At 30.8% G+C, this 20105-nt stretch overlaps 1 protein-coding gene across 3 annotated transcripts in view; it reads right to left on the reverse strand.

Moving 5' to 3' along the window:
- The window catches only part of Caper (RNA-binding protein 39-like protein Caper), a 59738-nt gene that overhangs the window by 20424 nt on the left and 19209 nt on the right, over positions 1–20105 (reverse strand). For all 3 annotated transcript variants that reach the window (XR_012755203.1, XM_075356774.1, XM_075356775.1), the window contains 3 exons: positions 16797–16864; positions 8218–8496; positions 852–969 (listed from right to left, as the gene is read on the reverse strand). Coding sequence is in view for 2 of the 3 variants with exons in the window: in XM_075356774.1 (XP_075212889.1) it covers positions 852–969; positions 8218–8496; positions 16797–16864 (465 nt within the window). In the remaining variant the exon portion in view is untranslated. The remainder of the gene's footprint in view (positions 1–851; positions 970–8217; positions 8497–16796; positions 16865–20105) is intronic.

The following is a 20105-nucleotide window of genomic DNA, read 5'->3' on the forward strand; positions in this document are numbered from 1 at the left end:
TTACATATATATATAACAATTACAAACCAATTTGGGCCTCAGTTAAATACGATTTTTAATTTAAGCATCCTAAACATTTAATAATTTGGAGCAGTTATATGTGATTTTTAGCCCAATTATCAGGTGCCTATAGAATTTACAAATCACGGAAAAGTCAACAATTAAAGTCCAGCGTTTATAACCCAATAATACAACCAAGTAGCTGTAATATAACTCATGTATGCTATAGACAAGAATAAAACATAACAGCATTTAGAAATTATTAACAGTGTAATTAGATCATAACTGATATCTGATCTACAAGTACAAGAACAGGTGTAAAATAATCTATTAGTTTTTATCTCAATATTAAACTATGCAAATATATTCTTTCAATATCCCATAAATAACAAGTAACTACTGCTTGGATTATACCTGACCACAATATTAATGAAATGAATCCTTACTTGCTAAGTTGAAAGGTTTATACCACTTGCATATACATTCACATGCATCAATACAAAATGAGCACGCACCAATACTTTTAGCAAAGTAATAAATTTCCATAACAGTTGCAAAGAAAAAAATAAATAAACTGTCAGCTTGCTTAATAAATGCTGCAATTACAAATCTTTACCAGCAGCATCTGATACAAAACAAGCAAACTTATAATATAGCATCCATTCATCCCCCCAGACATCACAAATATCAGCAAGTCTGGATCTACTAGAATGCCCTTATAAAAAAAACCATTAACACAAACAGAAAACAACTTGGCTTCCTAATAGTCTAATTATATTTAGTGAACAATACTACCACAAACTTAAAGATCACAAACAAAAGAAAAATAAATACAAAACATTACACTACACCTTTCCAACAGAAGAAAAAAACTCTTCTAGATCTCTTGCTCTTATTCTCTGTGATAACTGCATACAGAATACAGTTCGTGCATCTCGCTCCTCTGGAGACAAATCATCTACTGGCCTCCTAAAAAAAAATTTTAACATATATTATCAAAGAATTCTCAATGGTCAACCAATCAGGGATCATATCTAAAACAAATTATATAAAAATGTACTGACCATTAAGTACTTACTCATTGTCAAATGTTTTTGACTACACACTGAATATTTTTTACAATGGAAATTCATGTACACAAATCTAAAACAACACACAACATTCAAAATATGAAAAATTCAAAGTAATATGCCTTTTACAAAAGGAGAAGTGCCCTTAGAAATTTATTACAGTAGAAGTCCGATAATCCGGCACGTTCGGGACCGGCTCGGTGCCGGACTACCGAAAATTCCGGTCTATCAGGCAGTAATTATAAGAACAATTAGGTTAATAATTAAACTACAAATACAGTACGCAAATACATACAACAAAATTTATTTTACATTTCATATAATGTATGTACACGTACTGTAAAACATATTTCACTTAGATTTAAAAAAGTCACGAATGTCTTTTTGTTTTCTTGACTTTTGGCGTTTAGTATAAAATTTATTTCTAATGATATGGAAATCAATAATTTCTGAAGCACTGTAGCTAGAGTACTAGCCTCAGCAAAGAGATAAAATTATTTAGTGATTCTGCAGCTTCTGCCCAGCTGATTTTTTCCTTTTTTCCGTTACGGCATCTGAGTCACTTTCTTCAAGATTTTGAGTAGGCTGAGGGTTTACTACAATGTTGATAATGTCCTCATCGGTTAGTTCTTGTTCAACAGGCTCATTCTCGTCTATTAGAAGCCACTCCTCTACCTCATCTTCAGGCAGGTTTTTCAAGGGATTGTCAGCACTTCTAACGACATCCAAAACTTTGGTCAGAGCGTCTTGATGGTTTTCTTCCTCATCAGTCTGTAGAGTTAGGTCAGATGCAGGGTTTGCAGCTGGCCAAAGTTTTCTCCAGCATTTTTGGAGTGTTGTATTTTTTACCTGGTTCCAAGACAGTGCAATAGCATAGACGGCATCTTTTACTGTAAATTTTTGAAAATCAGTCACGTCACAGTCGGCATTTAACAGGCCTTGAATAAAAGACCTTCTATAAAAGCATTTAAAATTTTGAATAACCCCTTGGTCATGGGTTGAATCAAAGATGTTACGTTAGGTGGGAGCAGAGTAGCAACAATATTTCCAGAAACTAACTCATCTACTGGCGGGTGGGCTTTGCAATTGTCCAAAAGAAGGATGGCTTTAGTATCTTCTGGTAGACCAAGGCTTTGAAGGATTCCTTGACCTCAGGCACAAAGTGGTGAAAAAACCAGTCTTTAAAGAGGGCGGCAGTCATCCACGCATTTGATTGAGCATCGTATTGGACAGGCAAGTGTGTAACATTCTTAAAAGCCCTGGGGTTTGCAGATTTACCTATCACAAAAGGGGTTACTCGGTGGTTTCCAGACGCATTAGCACATAGCAAAACGGTTAATCTGTCTTTTTTTAAAACCCTTGGCTGCTTTTTCTCCTCCACCAGCTAGTGTAGATGTTGGTAAAGATCGCCACAATAGCCCTGTTTCATCAGCATTGTAAATCTGTTCAGGTTTTAAATCATTATCAGCCACGATTTTCTCAAAATGTTTGCTGAAAGTGTTTCTCCAGTTACATCAAGTCTTAGAATTCCATGCCGAAACTTAAAGTTTCTGAGCCAACCATCAGAATAATTACATTCACTTTCAGCAACTCCTAAATCTTGGCCGAATTTCTTTGCCTTTTCAACAATCATTGGCCCTGTTACCGGCTTTCCTTCAGAACGTACTGCACTAAACCATTTGATCAATACATTATCTAGCTGTTCCAGTTTTGGTTTTTTTAATGTTTGTCTAGAAGCCAATTTTTCAGTTGTTACAGACTGAGAAGCAAACTTCATTAGTTCATCTTTTTGTTTTTTAATGTCATAAATAGTTGATGAGCCAATATTAAACTCATTCATTAAAACATATCTATTCTCGCCTTTTTCTAGCCGTTTGATGATTTCTAGTTTCTGATTGAGAGTCAGTGTTACATGTTTTCGTTTCTCTCCTTTTGAACTCGAAGGCTTAGGTTTTGAAAACATGGTCACTGTACAGTTAGAATGAAAATCACTATTTTTATAAACAGTTTCAAAAGTTACGTTTACTGAGATATGAAAGGACACAAAACAACAACTCACAAAAAAATGGCGAAGACGCTTTGTGATTGATTAACGGAGCTGCACTGCACCTGAATTTGTTGTGACAGCTGAGACTAGCCGGCCGCTAATTGTTTCCGAACAATACCGAGCGCTTCCGGATGATCCCGAACTACCCCGAAAACTTCCGAATAGCTCTCGAGCGTTTTTATTTGCTTTAAAGACACACTTTTGGAGAAAACCAAAATTTTTACAATTTTCCGGAGCGATGCCGGACTATTGGGCATTCCGGACTGTTGGATGCTGGACTAATGGACTTCTACTGTAGCTTAAGTAGTAGTTATAAATTATAACTCTAGAACATTTTAAAGGGTATGAAAATAATATAATCACATATTGTATCCATTTGGATTAAATAATTTTCACCACTACTGTGTGTGAAATGTTATCCATTTGATCATGAAAAACATTTATTAAGTTTTAATAAAACTTTTTTAATTTTTAATAAGGTAAATCTAAATAAGTTATAATAAATTTAAGTACTATGTTCAGTTGCCTCTGATTACTAAATATAGCTGTTCAAAAATTTCATGAACTGCTCTAACACACCTGAGTGAATCTGAAGTGTTAAGACCAACGATTTAATTTTTGAAATCAAGCTAAATCTAAATCTGCACATCTGAACATAAAAATGTTCCAGTAGCTTATAAACATTTGTTGTGAATCCAAGATGGATAAGTTTTTTTCTGGCAAAATAACTAGTGCGAAAACAGTTATTGTTTTCATGTAACTTCTATCATTTATATATCAAGTAAATATTTTTCCAGATATTTCAATGCCCATAAAAGCAGAGAAAGTTAGAAATACTTTAAAGTTATCCAAATCACTTTAACTTGGGAATTTATCTTTCTCATAAATAAATCATATTATTTAAAAAAACTTTTATTACAAATGTAGTGTGATTTAAGAGAATTCTGCAAGAATGGATTTCTTTTATTAACACCATTTTTAATTGTACAGGAAATTGAAACAAGTACATGAGAGGTGGTTGAAGTGGTAATGTTCACTGGAACCTAACAAAAGAACATAATGTCACAGTAAGCAACACAATGTTGTCTCATGTAGTTTTATTCCTTTTAATCATTCCAAAACTCATTGACACATGACTTCTCATTTTTTATCAGTCACCATTGTTATGGAGTCTATACACCTACTAAGTCAACACAAAAAAAAAAACATGCAGTAATTGAATTTTTAAGACTGAAAAAAGTGAATGTTATCAGCATTCATCACAATCTATGGTGACAAAACTGTTGATAAAAGTATTGTGAGTAGATTGGCAATAAAACTTCGTTCATCAGAAGCTGGATATTCAATTTTAATTCAACAAATGATCGGTGCATCACTATTTTTGATTTTGATGGTATTTGGTATGTAACTACCCACCTTGTAGTGGCCAAAAAGTTAAAAAATTTTTTTTCTTGAGTAATAGACTTTTCTAACTTGCCAACAAGTAAAAACAGCCATCTTCGTCACTTTTTCCATGAGCTGTAGGCATTCTTATTTTATTACATCATAATGTACTCAAAATTCATTTTGTTACATAACCAAATCTTGTAATGTTTACTGAAGTTATGTTTACAAATTGTTTTTTTTAAATTTTGGGCCCAAAATAAATCAAGACTTAAGGTAACAAACCTGTTTTTATTTACGTTTTAAGTTTTAGATACTAGTAGTGCTTATAAAAAATTACTGTTACTTATAAAGGACTGTTACATGTCCTTCATAAAAATAAAAAAAATGGCCACCAAATCATAAGATTTTGAAAATTTCTCACTTTTTGGGCACAAAAATCACATGTGAAGACAGGTGACAAAAATCTTAATTGTTTACAGCAGTAAGTACCTTTTTATATACTCAAAGTATAGTATAAATAATTATGTAAGTACCTTTTACATACCCAAAGGGGTTGACGAGTAATGAAGCCAACAAAACCACTAAAAACACCATTCCTTCTAACCATAAATAACATCCAAAAATGTATTTACGTAAATGTATGTATGTATTTTTTTAAGATCAAAAAAATTACAGCTCAACTCATTATAATGAATAAATTGATAATTAATAAAAAGTCGATTATAGAATGATTAATAATTACAAAATTATAAACAATTCAAATACATTAACAAGTTGTTCAATTCACTTTTACCTTATTTTACTCCTGCTAATGAAAGCTATCAATAAATTTTGCACTTTTTGATAAAAAAGTTAAGTAACATAACTTTGTGCTCCTCCCATTTTTTTATTGAGTAGAACTTAAGTCCTCATTCATCCTTGGTGTAATGTTGTGTCCTATTCCAGTAGTTGATAGAAAAAGCTCTGAAGGCGTGAGAATCTTTACAATATTTTCCAGTTGAACCCATGTTTGATTATCCCTCAATGATTTCTTGAATGAATTACCAGGACCCTGTGGATGGAAAAGTGTACTTGACATTCACCTTCCTTTTCATGTATTTTGACTTCAGTGACTTCGCCTAACCACTATTTGCCATCGTATACACAGCAGACACAATTTTTACATTTTGGCTTTGGTAAACCTATAAAGCAGTTAGAAACACTAATGTCATTGTGTACCAGTACTAATGTAAATGTTTCTGATACAGAGGTCACCTGGACTTTCAGAATACATTTCCGACTTGTTGGAACATAACTGAAAGTTTCTTGTTTCTGGGACTGTTGATTACCTGAAAATGAGAACTGAGGTACTCTTCAGTCTCTTGAACATCTTTTAGAGTACAAAATAAATGTTATATCTATAATATTGTCTTTGCAATAATTGTACATTTCAGAAGATGTAACAATTTGATTGTTGACTGTCCTTTGAAGGTTTGCTATAGTCACAGCCCTTTTTACACTTCCACCAATACAATCACATGGCCCTTTTCAATGTATAAGACAAAAAAATGCCATTTAGCTGCAATTTCAAAATCTTCTTGATGGTAGCACAAATTTTATGAAATTTTTTTTGTTTTTATACTGGGCTGAGGAGCAATCAAAGAAAAAATTGTTAACTGTGGTAAGTGTTTTTACTTTATTTATAACTTTCTTTTGGAAGCAGAAAAACGATGTAGTAATGTGCTTCAAGTACTCACTAATCACACAGTAGCTTTGGCTTTGTAATTATCCTTATTTTCTAAAATATATGAGAACTGGATGTGTACTGTGGCATAGATCACAAAAGGAGAATTTTTAGAGAAGTCTCCCATTACAATTCGTCCACCCTCCAACAGAAGCCCACTGCTTGAAGATAATTTCAGAATCAAAATCATCCCAGCTCTCTTGCAGTTATCTGAGCACTTCATTAGTGCCTGGATATTTTTCACACTGTGACAGCATGCAAGTTTCATTTCTACCTCACACACCATGGTTGAAAGGAGAATTTTATAATAAAATTTAATTTTTACAACCGATAACATGAGTTTTAAATTTTGGTGGGTGACACACAGAGTCCAGAACACAAAATTTAGGTCTTAAACAATTTTGGAAAACTAAATTTTAAATTATGGTTTTCTAAAGGCTGTGTTCAATTCTTTTAAGTTACATTAGATAAGCCTTTTTTAATATTAATTTTCTTCCTATCAGTTTGTCTTACAGACAAAATCCTTCTTGCCTGGCTTCATTCGGCATTTAATAACATTTTCATCAATTATGTAACTGGGTTTTGTTTTGTTGATTTATGCCAAAATTCCATTTTGGCATTTTTCCATTTCGAATTTTTTTGGATGCTCCAGCTGCTTGGTAATAAACTTAAGATATTAATTTTTCCTGGGTTGATGAAACTGTTTTCATTTTATCCTTTATTTTAATGATTAATCTTCATATTCCCAACCTAAATCAGGATAATTTTATGGTACTGAACTGGTTTCTTCTGTAGAAATATTTAAATCAAAGGAACTGTTTGATTTACTGGTAACTGACTGCCATTTTTGTAACTTTTTAAAATGTACTTTGTAATTTTTTAAAAATGGTTTCTTTGCACTGCTTGATAATTATTAAACCTTACGGAGAAAATGCAAAGTGTTGAACAAGCTTTATTCACCAACTCTACTATAACACATATGAGACTCAAATATATCTTGACATTTTCAGAAAGTGAACCGGAATGTCAAAGATATTCCTCGAAAAGATTTCTTAACTGGTTTAGTGTGACAGGTAAATGGGTCAGAGCAACTTTTCCCATTAAAATGAAAATATTTATCTAAATATTCGTTTTATGAAAAGTAAAAATATTTTTTTGTTTCTGTACATTCACTTCTTAAAGATATCAATGTTATTTGCTGTTCAGTAAACTAACTGCTAATAAAATTACTTTATAAACAAATGTACATTAACCTAACCACAGTATTAACATCAATAAAACATATAACATTGAAATCGAAACAGTAACCGAGCCTTCTACAATGATTACATAACATTCATGTTCATGTATGTCTATTCACTTTTGTGTTTAAACATGAGTTTGTGTGTATATGAGTCACACTTTAAGTAATAAACTATCTAGAATAAAAGCTATCTCTAGACATATCAAAATATTTCGTATAGTAGACCTAAATTATTATCAGAAAAAAACATGGTGTAAATTTTTTTGGTACGTTCAAAGTTAGAAGGAAGGTTGTTTTTAGTGGTTTTGATGCTTCATTACTTGTTAAGCCCTTTTGAGTAACAAAATAAATTTTATATGGTTTTTAAGTATTAAGTACTTACTGCTGTAAACATTTCAGATTTTTACCACCTGTCCCACATGTGGTTTTTTAGCCCCAAAAATTAGACATTTTCAAAATCTTACAATTTGGAGACAATTTTTTTTAATTAAGGACACTCAGTAAGAGTTAAAAGGTAAAAAACAGGCCTGTTTCCCGCATGCAGCATCTGCCACCACCAAACCAGAAATATATGCAAATCATTACTGCTGCTGCCAATTAAAAAATATTCCCGCCTTAAATGTTTAATCTGTTATAACCACAAATAACAAAAATACTTTATCCAAGTATGATCTAAACAAATCTGAAGGCAAAATACTGCAAAAAACTGACCAGAAAAATATTTTAATTTAAATAAATTTGTACTCACAGTCCAATAGGCGGAGAAGCTTTCTTGAATCTTGGATATGGGTCCCTACGACCAGGTAATAAGATTGGTGTTAATGATCTTTTTCTCCTTCGTTCCCGACTCCGGCTGCGATGCCTACTGCGACTACGACTTCGCTTGCGATCTCTATCTCTTTCACGGCGATGGTGATCTCTTGAACGGCTCCGTTTCTTTTCCTTAGATCGGCTACGTCTTTTTTCCTTTCTATCCTTTTCTTTATCCCTATCTCTTTCTCTGGACCGACTGCGATGCCTACCCTTCCTACAACAAACAGAAAATAATTTTAATTAATTAATTGACGATGATACAAACTAATGAAATAAAACTTAGCTACAACTACAGTTACTTGCTATAACTAAACTAACACAGTAATCTTGGATAAGCTTCTTACAAGTGCTTTTACTGAAGGATTTTATTTATTCATACAAGAATGAGGTGAAAGGTTCCGAGCTTCACACAGAGATGGCGTTAGTACACTTTATTTATCGATGCAACGCTGTCTATAAATAAACGGGTCGCAGAGTTTAAAAATGGGTCGAACACACACTAGTGATGAACCACGCAGTGGACATCCTTCTGAATTGATACACCAGAAGTGATAGAAAAAAGTGCATAAAATCATTTTTGCAGATCAACAAGTGACAGTGAACAGGTTAGCAGAGTCTATAGGCATAACAAAACACTGCACAATATTTTGCACAACCATTAGTACATAAGCTATGCGCTAGGTTAAAGCCGTGTTTGTTCACAGTCAAGCAATTGTCTTGAGCTCTTTTGATGCAAAAAGTAATTTTTACATTGGTTTGTGACTGTTGAGGTTCATCACTATACTCCCAAGTCAAAACAATGGGTTGAAAAAGGTCAACCTGCTCCAAAAATAAGTATGGCAACTGTTTTGCATATGAAATAATTATTGACTTTCTTAAAGAGTAAAACAATAAATGGCAAATATTACATGATCCTATTTTGGGATGCACATGGAATGAATGACAAGGGTGAAACAATAAATGTAAAATATTATGTGACCCTACTGCAGCATCTCATAAAGTTAAGGAAAAACAACTCTATTTAGGAAAAAATGCTTTTTAAGATAATGCTCCAGCTCTCACTTCAGTCATTGCAATGGTAAAATCAATAAATTACGTTTCAAATTGCTCCAACACTCTAAATTATTAACCTCCTCTAGCTCTCAGATACTATCACTTGTTTTTTAACCTAAACAAAAATATCAGGGAAGAGATTTTATTAAATATTTGGAATAAATTAAAAATGTACCCAGAGAAATGTTTTCTTATCTAGGCCAGAACCTTTCACCTCTACCCTCACATGTGTGTATGTATGAGGTGTATAAATAAAGTAATAAAACTTTTTTTTTTTGACACAGCCGAAGTGGCAACACTGTAAAGTTACTAGTAAACTTATGGTTATATTTATATTAGGTATTAATAATTTTAGTTTATTGTTGGCACTGAGATGTAAACCAAATTTTCATGAAACAAGTTTTTGTTGTACGTTACAAAAAAATGAGTGATACTAATTATGAGCAACGTTGTGCTGTCAAGTTATGTTAAAGTTTGTAAAAATGCTACTGAAGCTTTTTCAAAATTGAGAATGGCATATGGAGATGACCCTCTGTCACAAGCCCAAGTTTATTTAGGTGTTTTCAGATGGCCGGGAATCAGTTTCAGATGATTCACACTGTGCAAGACCGTGAACGTCAAAAAGTGACAATGTTGAGCGAATCAGACTTTTTTGTCTACAGGAGAGACTGTAAATCAATATGTTTACAGAGAAATTCTTGGAAGACTGCGGAGAAGAGTTGCCCACACGAGACCAGCTATCAAAGACAACTGGATGCTGCATATGACAATCCACCTCGTCACACTGCACTCTCAATTAATGAGTTTTTGGCAAAAAGAAAAACATTCCTGTAGTTCCTCAACCACCTTATGCACCTTAGTTGAGTCCCTGCAATTTTTTCCCTGTTCCCTATTTTAAAAAAAAAAACTCGAAGGACAAAATTTTGGAATAGAAAACATTAAAAAAAAATGTAACTGGACCATCTGAAGGATATTCTGGTTTCTGAATTCCAACACTGCTATGAAGAGTGGGAAAACCGTTTGAAGTGTTGCATGGCTTCCCAAGGAAACTATTTTGAAGGTGATAAGAGACCATGTATAATTACATTGTAAATAAGAAGTTTTTTTCTGAAACAGTATCATTACTTTATTTAGAGACCTCTTACATTAGGATAAAAATGTTTAAAATTTCTAACAAATTAAAAACTAGTTTAACAGATTTATTATACCAACTGTGTATCAAAACATTAATATAATAGAATCTATCATGAAATTCTTTAATGCGCTTTGTCAACTGAAACTTTGATTTAAATGGAGAAATAATAAGAAAACTACTTATAAAAATTGAAACTAGATATGGTCTTTGCAAATACAAGTACACAGAATTTTCAATGAAAGACTTGACAGTAATACTGGTCTGTACTGTTACATAAAGGATGTCTGTAAAATAAGTAAGATTAAATTGAGGTAAAACTGAATCCTTTTATATAAAAATTCATCAATAACACCATCAAGGTAGAAAGAACTAGAGGGAAGTTTTATTTCCTCAAAGTGAAGAATTTTTACACTAACTGACAATTTTCAGATAATACTGACTTTTCCAAAGGAAATTTAAGGATACTCCACAAAACTTCATAACCAAGAATTTTGTTACTACAGCACACATTAATATTAAATAAAATTACTATTTAAAATTATATAATATCAAGAGAACCCATAGAATGCCCTGTATATAATAGTTGTCAATAAAAAAAATTACAAATTGACTAGTCTAAAAAAAACTATTTAAACATTTACAAAGTATTCTCCATACTATAGTGTGATATACACAATTCTCAGTAATATTAAACTCTGTATTACTCTTTGTACTCTCTTAATAGAAATTTTGTAGTAAAGTGGTATATTCTTTAAAAAAAAACTGAAGTAAAATATTTTTATTTATATTAAAAATACTGCAGTAAATTATAATCTTTACTGAAATCTTAAAAAAGACCTTGAAAATTATTGTATCTTGATAATATAATCCAGTCTCTCGTCAATCACTAGTATAATTCACCTTCCTCTACAGCTTTTGAAAATATTTTGAAGCAATTAGAAAAGAAAAAAGTGTCAAGAATAATTGAATCAGATAATACATGTCTAACAGCTTCAATGTGGCTTAACCACAGCAGTAATTACGGCTGTGAAACAATTCTGCCAATAGTAATGTTTGGTTTGCAGTTATTTTTTTTTTTTATTTCAAGTTCTTTAGTAATCAGTAAAAGAGATAAAGCAGTGATGTGAACTTCATGAAAGCATGCAACTTTTCATGAGAGAGAAGGTAAATGTTTGCATTGAAAAATACCTTAATTACAGTAAACTGTGCACAAGATAAGATGGAATATGGATGACATATCTTTATGTACATTTCAGAACATTAAAATGAGAAGACATAATAAACATGAATTTCTTACATCACTGCAAATTCAAAGTAACACAATCCAAGCTCCCAATCTTTTAAATTTTTTAAAAGTAAAAGAAAATTCATGAAAGATTAGAGCAATTTGAAGGGATCTAAAACATGATGTTTTTCCAGCAACTTTTATAGCACAAGGAACAAATATCCTAGCGTAAGTGTTCTCTGCAATGCTTTTAAATCTACAGCATCACTCAAATGCTTTGAGTGATCTACACAGCATCACTCAAATGATATGACAGCATCCAAACCTCACACTATCTAGAAGGGTAAGAAAATCCAACAGGGGCTATTTGATGATATAACAGCTCAGCCCTAATCCCTTCTTCCTTTACCTCAAAGAAGAGTTCTAAGTGTCAATTTTGGTTTAAAAGGTTGAAACCCAGGGTATAAAAGAATGAAATTTTTATAACATGTTAATGGGTACAAGTTTGTCAAAATCACAGTGAAAGTCCTGAAAAGAAGATGGCAATTCCAAGTAATAAGTATTTTTCTTTAGTCACCATTGTTTTAACCATTTTTCATCTAGAGAAATTTACTGAAACCGTAATAAATCCCCCCCCCCCCCCCCCCAGCACAAGCAACTATCATATAACACACTTATACAACAAATATTTGAAATATATTGTTATAACAATATATGACTGTTATTTTTTATTTTTAAAACAATCATCCCTCACATCTTACATCCACTTTTTTAAAACAACTATCCCTTAATGTCATTACACATACCTTGTAAATTAAAATTATACATTTTTATATTTAAAACCCAAATCAAGTATAAATTTGCATAGATATGTGTTTTGCCATTCATCCCAAGCTCCAACTTAGGCTGCACTACAGCTGACTTTGATTTGTATGACAGATTACCCCAATCTCTGTCATAAGCAGAATAATGACCATCCTGATCCTTCATAGGCTAATTCATGCAACTGTTAGTTTGAGTTTATACAAAAAGACTAAAAGCTTACACACAAAGTATTGGCATCTTTTCGAAGAAAATCACAGTATCATTTTTGATCTCATGGTAGGAGTAGGGGTTGAAAATTAATTTTCTTTAAATTTTGAGGTAAGAGGTGTTTGAAAATACCATTCACTAAAATTTTGGCTTATATATTTATAGACCTATGTATAACATTTTACGAGTTAAAAATCTCAAACTATTAGATCAATTTCATTAAAATTTGGTTATGTTCTATCTAATAGTGCAATTGAAAACTTACATGAGAAAATTTGATCAGTTTAAGTTCTTTGAAGCTCAATTTATGTCAAATACATAAAATTAATAAAAAAAATAGTATGATTTAAATTATTTAAACTACAGACAATTAACTTACAACTTTATATTTCTATCATCCATTGAACAAGTGCGATAAAATTCAAAATAATAAAATGAAAACTCACTGATATAGAATATTCTCAGTTGTCTAGATTGAAAACAACCATAAAAAAATATCTGGTGCAAAAAATACAGGATTACATCCATTTTTTGTACAAAATTTTTGTGGAATTTGAAATAATATACCATGCCTTCGTATGAAGTAACCATGGCAAACAATATCACAAAATACTAGTCAAGAACAATATAGTTCTAATACTACTGATTTACAATCATATTTAGATAAACTTCTTGAAACAAATGAACTGTTTTAAACACTTCTGAATAATCATAAAAGTATGCAGATCGTAAGGAAAATTGAAATTATGGTTATTTAATTCACAGTGACTTATAGACCATAAAAGTAATAAAAAAAATAGTATGATTTAAATAGTAAAAATTTGACAGGCAGACAAATAAAAACAGGTTGAATGAACATAGTGTACTAGCAATTACACGAGGCAAATTCCAATTTGAGGGTATCTGTCGCTTGCTGCTACACATAGTTGGCCGCTCAAAGTCACTTGCAATGTTCCATACCTCTCTTTGCGTTAGGATCAGATGTGATACTGCATATGTACTCGTGTGACCTTGTAGCCGATCACAGTAATTTCCAACGGACAAGCGGCCTTTTTTTCTTTTTTTTAATAAATTTACAACTCAGGACTTGTCTTTCATCCAGAGACCCAGGGTTTGAATTTTTTGTCAGGCATGTTATTGTTCACATCACTTACCTAGTAGGTTTTGACAGCAGGAAGAGTATTTGGTAAGTCTACTCCCAAATGCATCCCAACTAACTACATTAAAAAGAACTATGAAAAACTGACAAAAAAAAAATAAGCAGATACAAAACAAAGGTTAGCAGTCAACCTCATGACCCTAACTGATAAATCCCCCCAACCTGTCTTCTTTACAATCTCCACATGCAGTACCATACTTCACTACAATGTAAGTGGAAGAGAGGAGTATTTCCAAACACATAGTAAGCTCTTAAAGCCATTTATGAAAGCAAATGCCATTTCTCAACTAACATAAATACTGGAGATATTTTATAATATAAATTTTATTTTAAGATTTGTAAAAAAAAAATTGATTAACAGAAAGTTATATAAAAAACAATACAAAAATTACTGATCCTTTATACAACAAAAGTAGTCACATTACTTGCTTTCTCTTTAATCTTGTAAATGATAAAATGAACTTTAATTCAAAGATTACATGCAGTAAAAAGAAATCATAAAAAGAGAGTACAAATGTAACACTATCTGTTGATAACACCAGGAATTATAATAACAGTAATTTCTCACTATTAATAAGTAACTTACAGAGAATAAATTGCTAAACATATTACATACATTAATAATAGAAATATTGATATGAAAATATATAATTTATAAATATACTTGTAAATAAGGTTCAAGAGACGCTGAGCCTCCTTTCCACATCAGAAGGAGAGACTTACCTACGGGCGCTGAGCCCACGAATGTCTCGTTTCTAGTCACACACATGACATATTATCTTAAGGTATCTTATATTCGTACCTACAAGAAGAAAATGAACATTCTATTTATTTTTCAATTAAAAAACTTTTAATACAACACTGGAGATTAGGTTTATTAGATCTAAAAGTCCGGTGGCACTGGCATTTGTCAATCGCTGAACTACAGACAATTAACTTACAACTTTATATTTCTATCATCCATTGAACAAGTGCGATAAAATTCAAAATAATAAAATGAAAACTCACTGATATAGAATATTCTCAGTTGTCGATTGAAAACAAACCATAAAAAAATAGCTGGTGCAAAAAATACAGGATTACATCCATTTTTTGTACAAAATTTTTGTGGCATTTGAAATAATATACCATGCCTTCGTATGAAGTAACCATGGCAAACAATATCACAAAATACTAGTCAAGAACAATATAGTTCTATTACTACTGATTTACAATCATATTTAGATAAACTTCTTGAAACAAATGAACTGTTTTAAACACTTCTGAATAATCATAAAAGTATGCAGATCGTAAGGAAAATTGAAATTATGGTTATTTAATTCAGTGACTTATAGACCATAAGGATGTTGTTTCCACAGCCAATCATTAAATTAGCAACAGAGCAAGCAAGTACACTCTAGTCTTAGAATGAATGACAAATTATAAACAAAAATGTATACTTTAATTAAACTCCCATTAATAGATATAAAATAAAATTCAGATAATGATATACAGAAAAGATTATCATGACTGAATTTTAATTACTATGAGGAAACCTGAACAGTAATTTTTAAGAAATTTATAATATCTATGATTAAGAAATTTAAGTGGAATAAATAAATAAAATTATCAAACTATTAATTGAAAACAATTTAGAATTTATCAGTAAGAAATAAAATTATATACGCTACATACATATAAATATATGAATGTTACCAAAACATATAAAAGGTTATGTTATAGTAAACATTAATGTAATTTTGTTCGATTACTCTGTTATTGCCACACTGGTTCAAATCTAAACAAAAAACAAAATCACATAATAATAATTTGAAATTTCTTCTTTTTATAATTAACAAAAATTAATGAAAGACCTATTTATCGCATTATTAAACTTGCACACAGCGATTGCTAGGAAATCAGTATGTGGTGGTGGTGGTGGTAGTGGTGGTGGTGTTGCTAAAGAATCTCACCAGGTTTATACAGTATTATCAGGACACTCTCAAATCTGAAAATAATAATAATAATCAGTGAGAAAGATTGCCAATACCTTTCTGTCGAAGTATATAATTCTGGAATTTAGATACTTGTAACAGTTGATCTAAACACAACTGAATACTATAAAATAAGTACCATACAAAAGAATAATGCACAACACTCATTTTATTACACGATTTAGAGATGCGTATTCATACTTATATCACTTGCATTGGTAATAATCATGTAGCAAGCAAACCACTTTCACTGGCATTCAATACACTTGCCCAGCTCTTATTCTTTGTCTGCAATTTAGATCCCAAAGTGACAGAAGTAAAATCAATAAAATTACTGTAGAATTTGTAATCCTAATTAAACAATCAAAAAAAAAACTTCTTTCGCAAAAAATGTACAAATTCAAAGTAATGGCACATGGTGTGCATACGCAAACGCATGCACCAAAACATAGAAAGTAAGTACAAAAAAAGAAGACAATTATTTAAACAACTTTTATTTACAAAAATGTAAAATTGTGTTATTTGTAAGACAGTTTCAGCTAATGACAGCACTAACTTTTTATTTATAAAGCAGATGGCTGTATTGTGTGTGCTGTCTTAGCACGTTGTGACATTATGTCAGCCAAGGATATAGATGCATTAAGGAAACTCATGAATTGACCACTCACCTGGTAATTAAAAATGAAGTTCTGCTATAAGGTGGATCTATGATTAATGTTTCCATGCTTTTTCTTAATGCATCCTAGACTAATGTAATTGTCATAACGTCCCAAGAAATTGCAAAAAAAGATATCTTCTACTGTTGACAATTGAAATTCAGTTCTTTGAAACCATTAAAAAAACCTCTTTAAAATGATATACACACATCACAATCACCTCAAACAACATAATAACTAATTTCCAAAACTATAATAATGTTAATAAAACCAGAACTCACCCTGATGATCTGTGACTGCTACTGCTTCCATTCTCTTTCACTGAGGAAATCTTGTTCACATCTTCGTCCTGCCAAACAGCAAAAGATGATAGAGCACGGACATCGCACACGTCAACCAGTTCAAGGGAAGAAACAGAACAATACACCAAAACAAATTAATACCATATCATACATTATTCTACTAATTCGTATACTAATACTTATGAAAAACAAAAAAAAACGGTCGCAGGTGAAAACTGATAACAGAGAAGAAGACCCAAAATATGCACCAAATTGAGCCATCATCATCTCAATCACCATCAACCATTACGGTGGACTGTAAAGAAAGGAGGGCATCAGGAAATGGGACTATAATATTTATTGGAGGGGCAAGGAGGGGTAAAGGAGTTGGCAGTGCAACTTACCTAATCGATGCTGTTTCCCAACACACGTCTTGACCAACCATATTGACACATATTGAACAGTAACCACATCCACATAAGTATGAAAAATGTCTGCAAAGATACAGCCCAGTAAAAATTGTGTTCAACTCTACACTAACTTATTTAATTTATAAACTCATTAATAAAAATATAATAAATATTATCTGAAAATTACTAGACCCCTGCCAAAATTAAACAACTTTTTTTACCTTTTACATAATGAACTAAGTGTTCAATAAAAATAAAATTAAGCTTTTAAATCTTTCTAGTGCCTTAAATTACGAATAAACCTCACTACTCTAATTATGGTTTAAATTTAATAATAAAAAAATTATGAAATTAATAATTTACCTTTATGTAGTAATTTAAATAAATTTACAAACTATTACCTTTGAAGCATTTTAAAAAGAGATACTGTTACAAATTTTTTTTTCTGAAAACATAATAAAATACTCTCTATTCATTTTGTATTAAGATTTCATGAAACCACTGAATAGCTTCTTCTTCACTAATGAAGGTGCGTTTTTGATACACAAGTGCATTATATTTAAATATTCTTGGCATCTGTTTTTCATAACTGTTGCACCAATAACATTAAACAAAATGCACTAACACATGCAAAAACAATAGTCCTACACATCACTAGCACAGTCGAAAAACTACACAATAGGTCTGAAAAAATCTTTCTATCAAAAAGAATATAAAGTTAAGTCATAATAAGATTTATTACCTCATTCTGTTGTTGTTAAAATTATTTTTCACTTTGAAAGGTACACCATAGAATGATTGATTGATTCATGTCTCATCCATATAAATACACTTAACCAATTATGTCATTAATAAATTCAAATCATATCTGGAATCTTCAATAAACATAAAAATAAGGAATTTTTTACATTGTATAACTAGGTATTAAATATTCATAGAATTACAACAGGGTGAATGAACTTTTATTTTTAAAAGCTTACATAACTTTCACTGATTTTAAATTTGTAACTAGCACTGAAGTATTACTTGCATAAAACATATCTAATTACTTTCCTGTATATTTTCGTATTTATATCACTACAATAGAAAACTGCTAAAAAACTCAAATCGGAATTGCTGAGAAACTAATCCAGAACGTATAGCAGAAGCCAGATTTGTATTTTTAATTTAAGTACGTAATGGTTATCAGAAACCATTCAGTGAAAGACAAATTATTTAAAAGCATGTGAACATGCTTTCAAAAATTGGCACTGCAGTTGTACCATGAAATATATACTACAAAAAGGAATGATTAAAGATACAATCAAAGAAAAATGAAAATAATCAAACATATGGCAATAAGCAAATGGTAGAAATATTTACAAAGATATGAAAATACTTCTGCAGGCAGTCACAATTTTGTACATATAATATTACAACAATATAACATTTCTAGGTCATTAGACAATAGTAAGATAATTTTTTCTCAATTCTACCTAGTTACAAGTATTCTTCCAAGTATCAGGTATCCACTTGGAAGAAAGTAATGGAAAAATCATTAGTGATTAACATCACTAAAAAAAACTGAAAATCTGACTAATGATGTAATAAAAGTGTCCTAAAAGCCAGATCTAAGACTTCTAACAGTTTTAAAATAGTTTAGTTCTAAAACAAGTGTAACTATTCTGTAACTATATAATTTTGTAATGTGCAACTGGCAAAAATGTCCAATTGTATGATTAAAACTATTGGCTCAAAGTGAATGACTTCTGTAAAATAAACGTCATCAATAAGTTATTAGTTAAAAAGGCAATAAGCGGTGAAACCAAGATGATAATCACTTGTACAAACTTATAACTTAAGTAGCCACATATTAAGGAACATATTCCTCACAATACATTTCCTTTACTAAAACAAAGGAACCCCATAAAATGGTTTTGATCATTAGCTTATCTCCACAGTGAAGTAGTAGCATCACAGCCTTTCATCCAGAGGTTCTGGGTTCCAATTTTGGACAGGCATGGCATTTTATATATGCTATAAATTACCATATTCATATTCCCCATGTACAAGATTTATTATACGCTTCTGTTGAGAATTAATTCATCAGTCAAAAAAAAAAATAAACACATTAGCTGATAAAGACTTAAATGCTAATCAAATTAATTAAATCAAAATATAAGTTCACTGCAGAGATTAAGATACAAAGAAGCTTTAAAATCAACAAACAAAAGATAAACTCATTATTCATAGCACTTTTTTTAAATCAAATTCTCAGAAGGGCAGCATCCACAAATATTAAAAGAAATAACAAAACCAATCATCTACCAATATGAAAGGTTCTTACACTCATTATCTAGACAAAATAATTTTTTAGAATCATAATATAAATAAACAATATAATCAAAAATTTATGCTATAAATACTGAAACTCAGCTCACAACCCTAAAAAAGATAACTGTAATAAAATTAAGAAATATGATTCGGCGTACATTATGTTTAATAAACTTATATTAAACATATATACAAAACTAGAAGTTGAGCAGATACATACACGAATTGTAATGAGTTTGTACAAATTTTACATTTTTAATTTTATTAACTTGTAAATAATTAATAATATGTACCAATAACAATATGTCTAGTTCATTTTTTATTATTGTATTTATAACAAACGAATATCACATGATAATGCAAACAGTAATTCCCAAATGTAGTTCTTATTTCATAAAATTAGTTAAACTTAAATTACATTACAAAAAACTAGGGTAACTAATTTTTTTAAAATGGACAATTTTGATACAAAACACTAACTTTAATCAGTACTGTAACTTTAATTAATATTGAGTTAATCTTTTAACAGAATGAACAATTTTTTTCCAAGATTTTAATCAACAAAAGTTTTATATATTTTTATATC

This window comes from Lycorma delicatula, chromosome 2, assembly GCF_047948215.1.
Source record: "Lycorma delicatula isolate Av1 chromosome 2, ASM4794821v1, whole genome shotgun sequence".
NCBI classification, from domain to species: domain Eukaryota; kingdom Metazoa; phylum Arthropoda; class Insecta; order Hemiptera; family Fulgoridae; genus Lycorma; species Lycorma delicatula.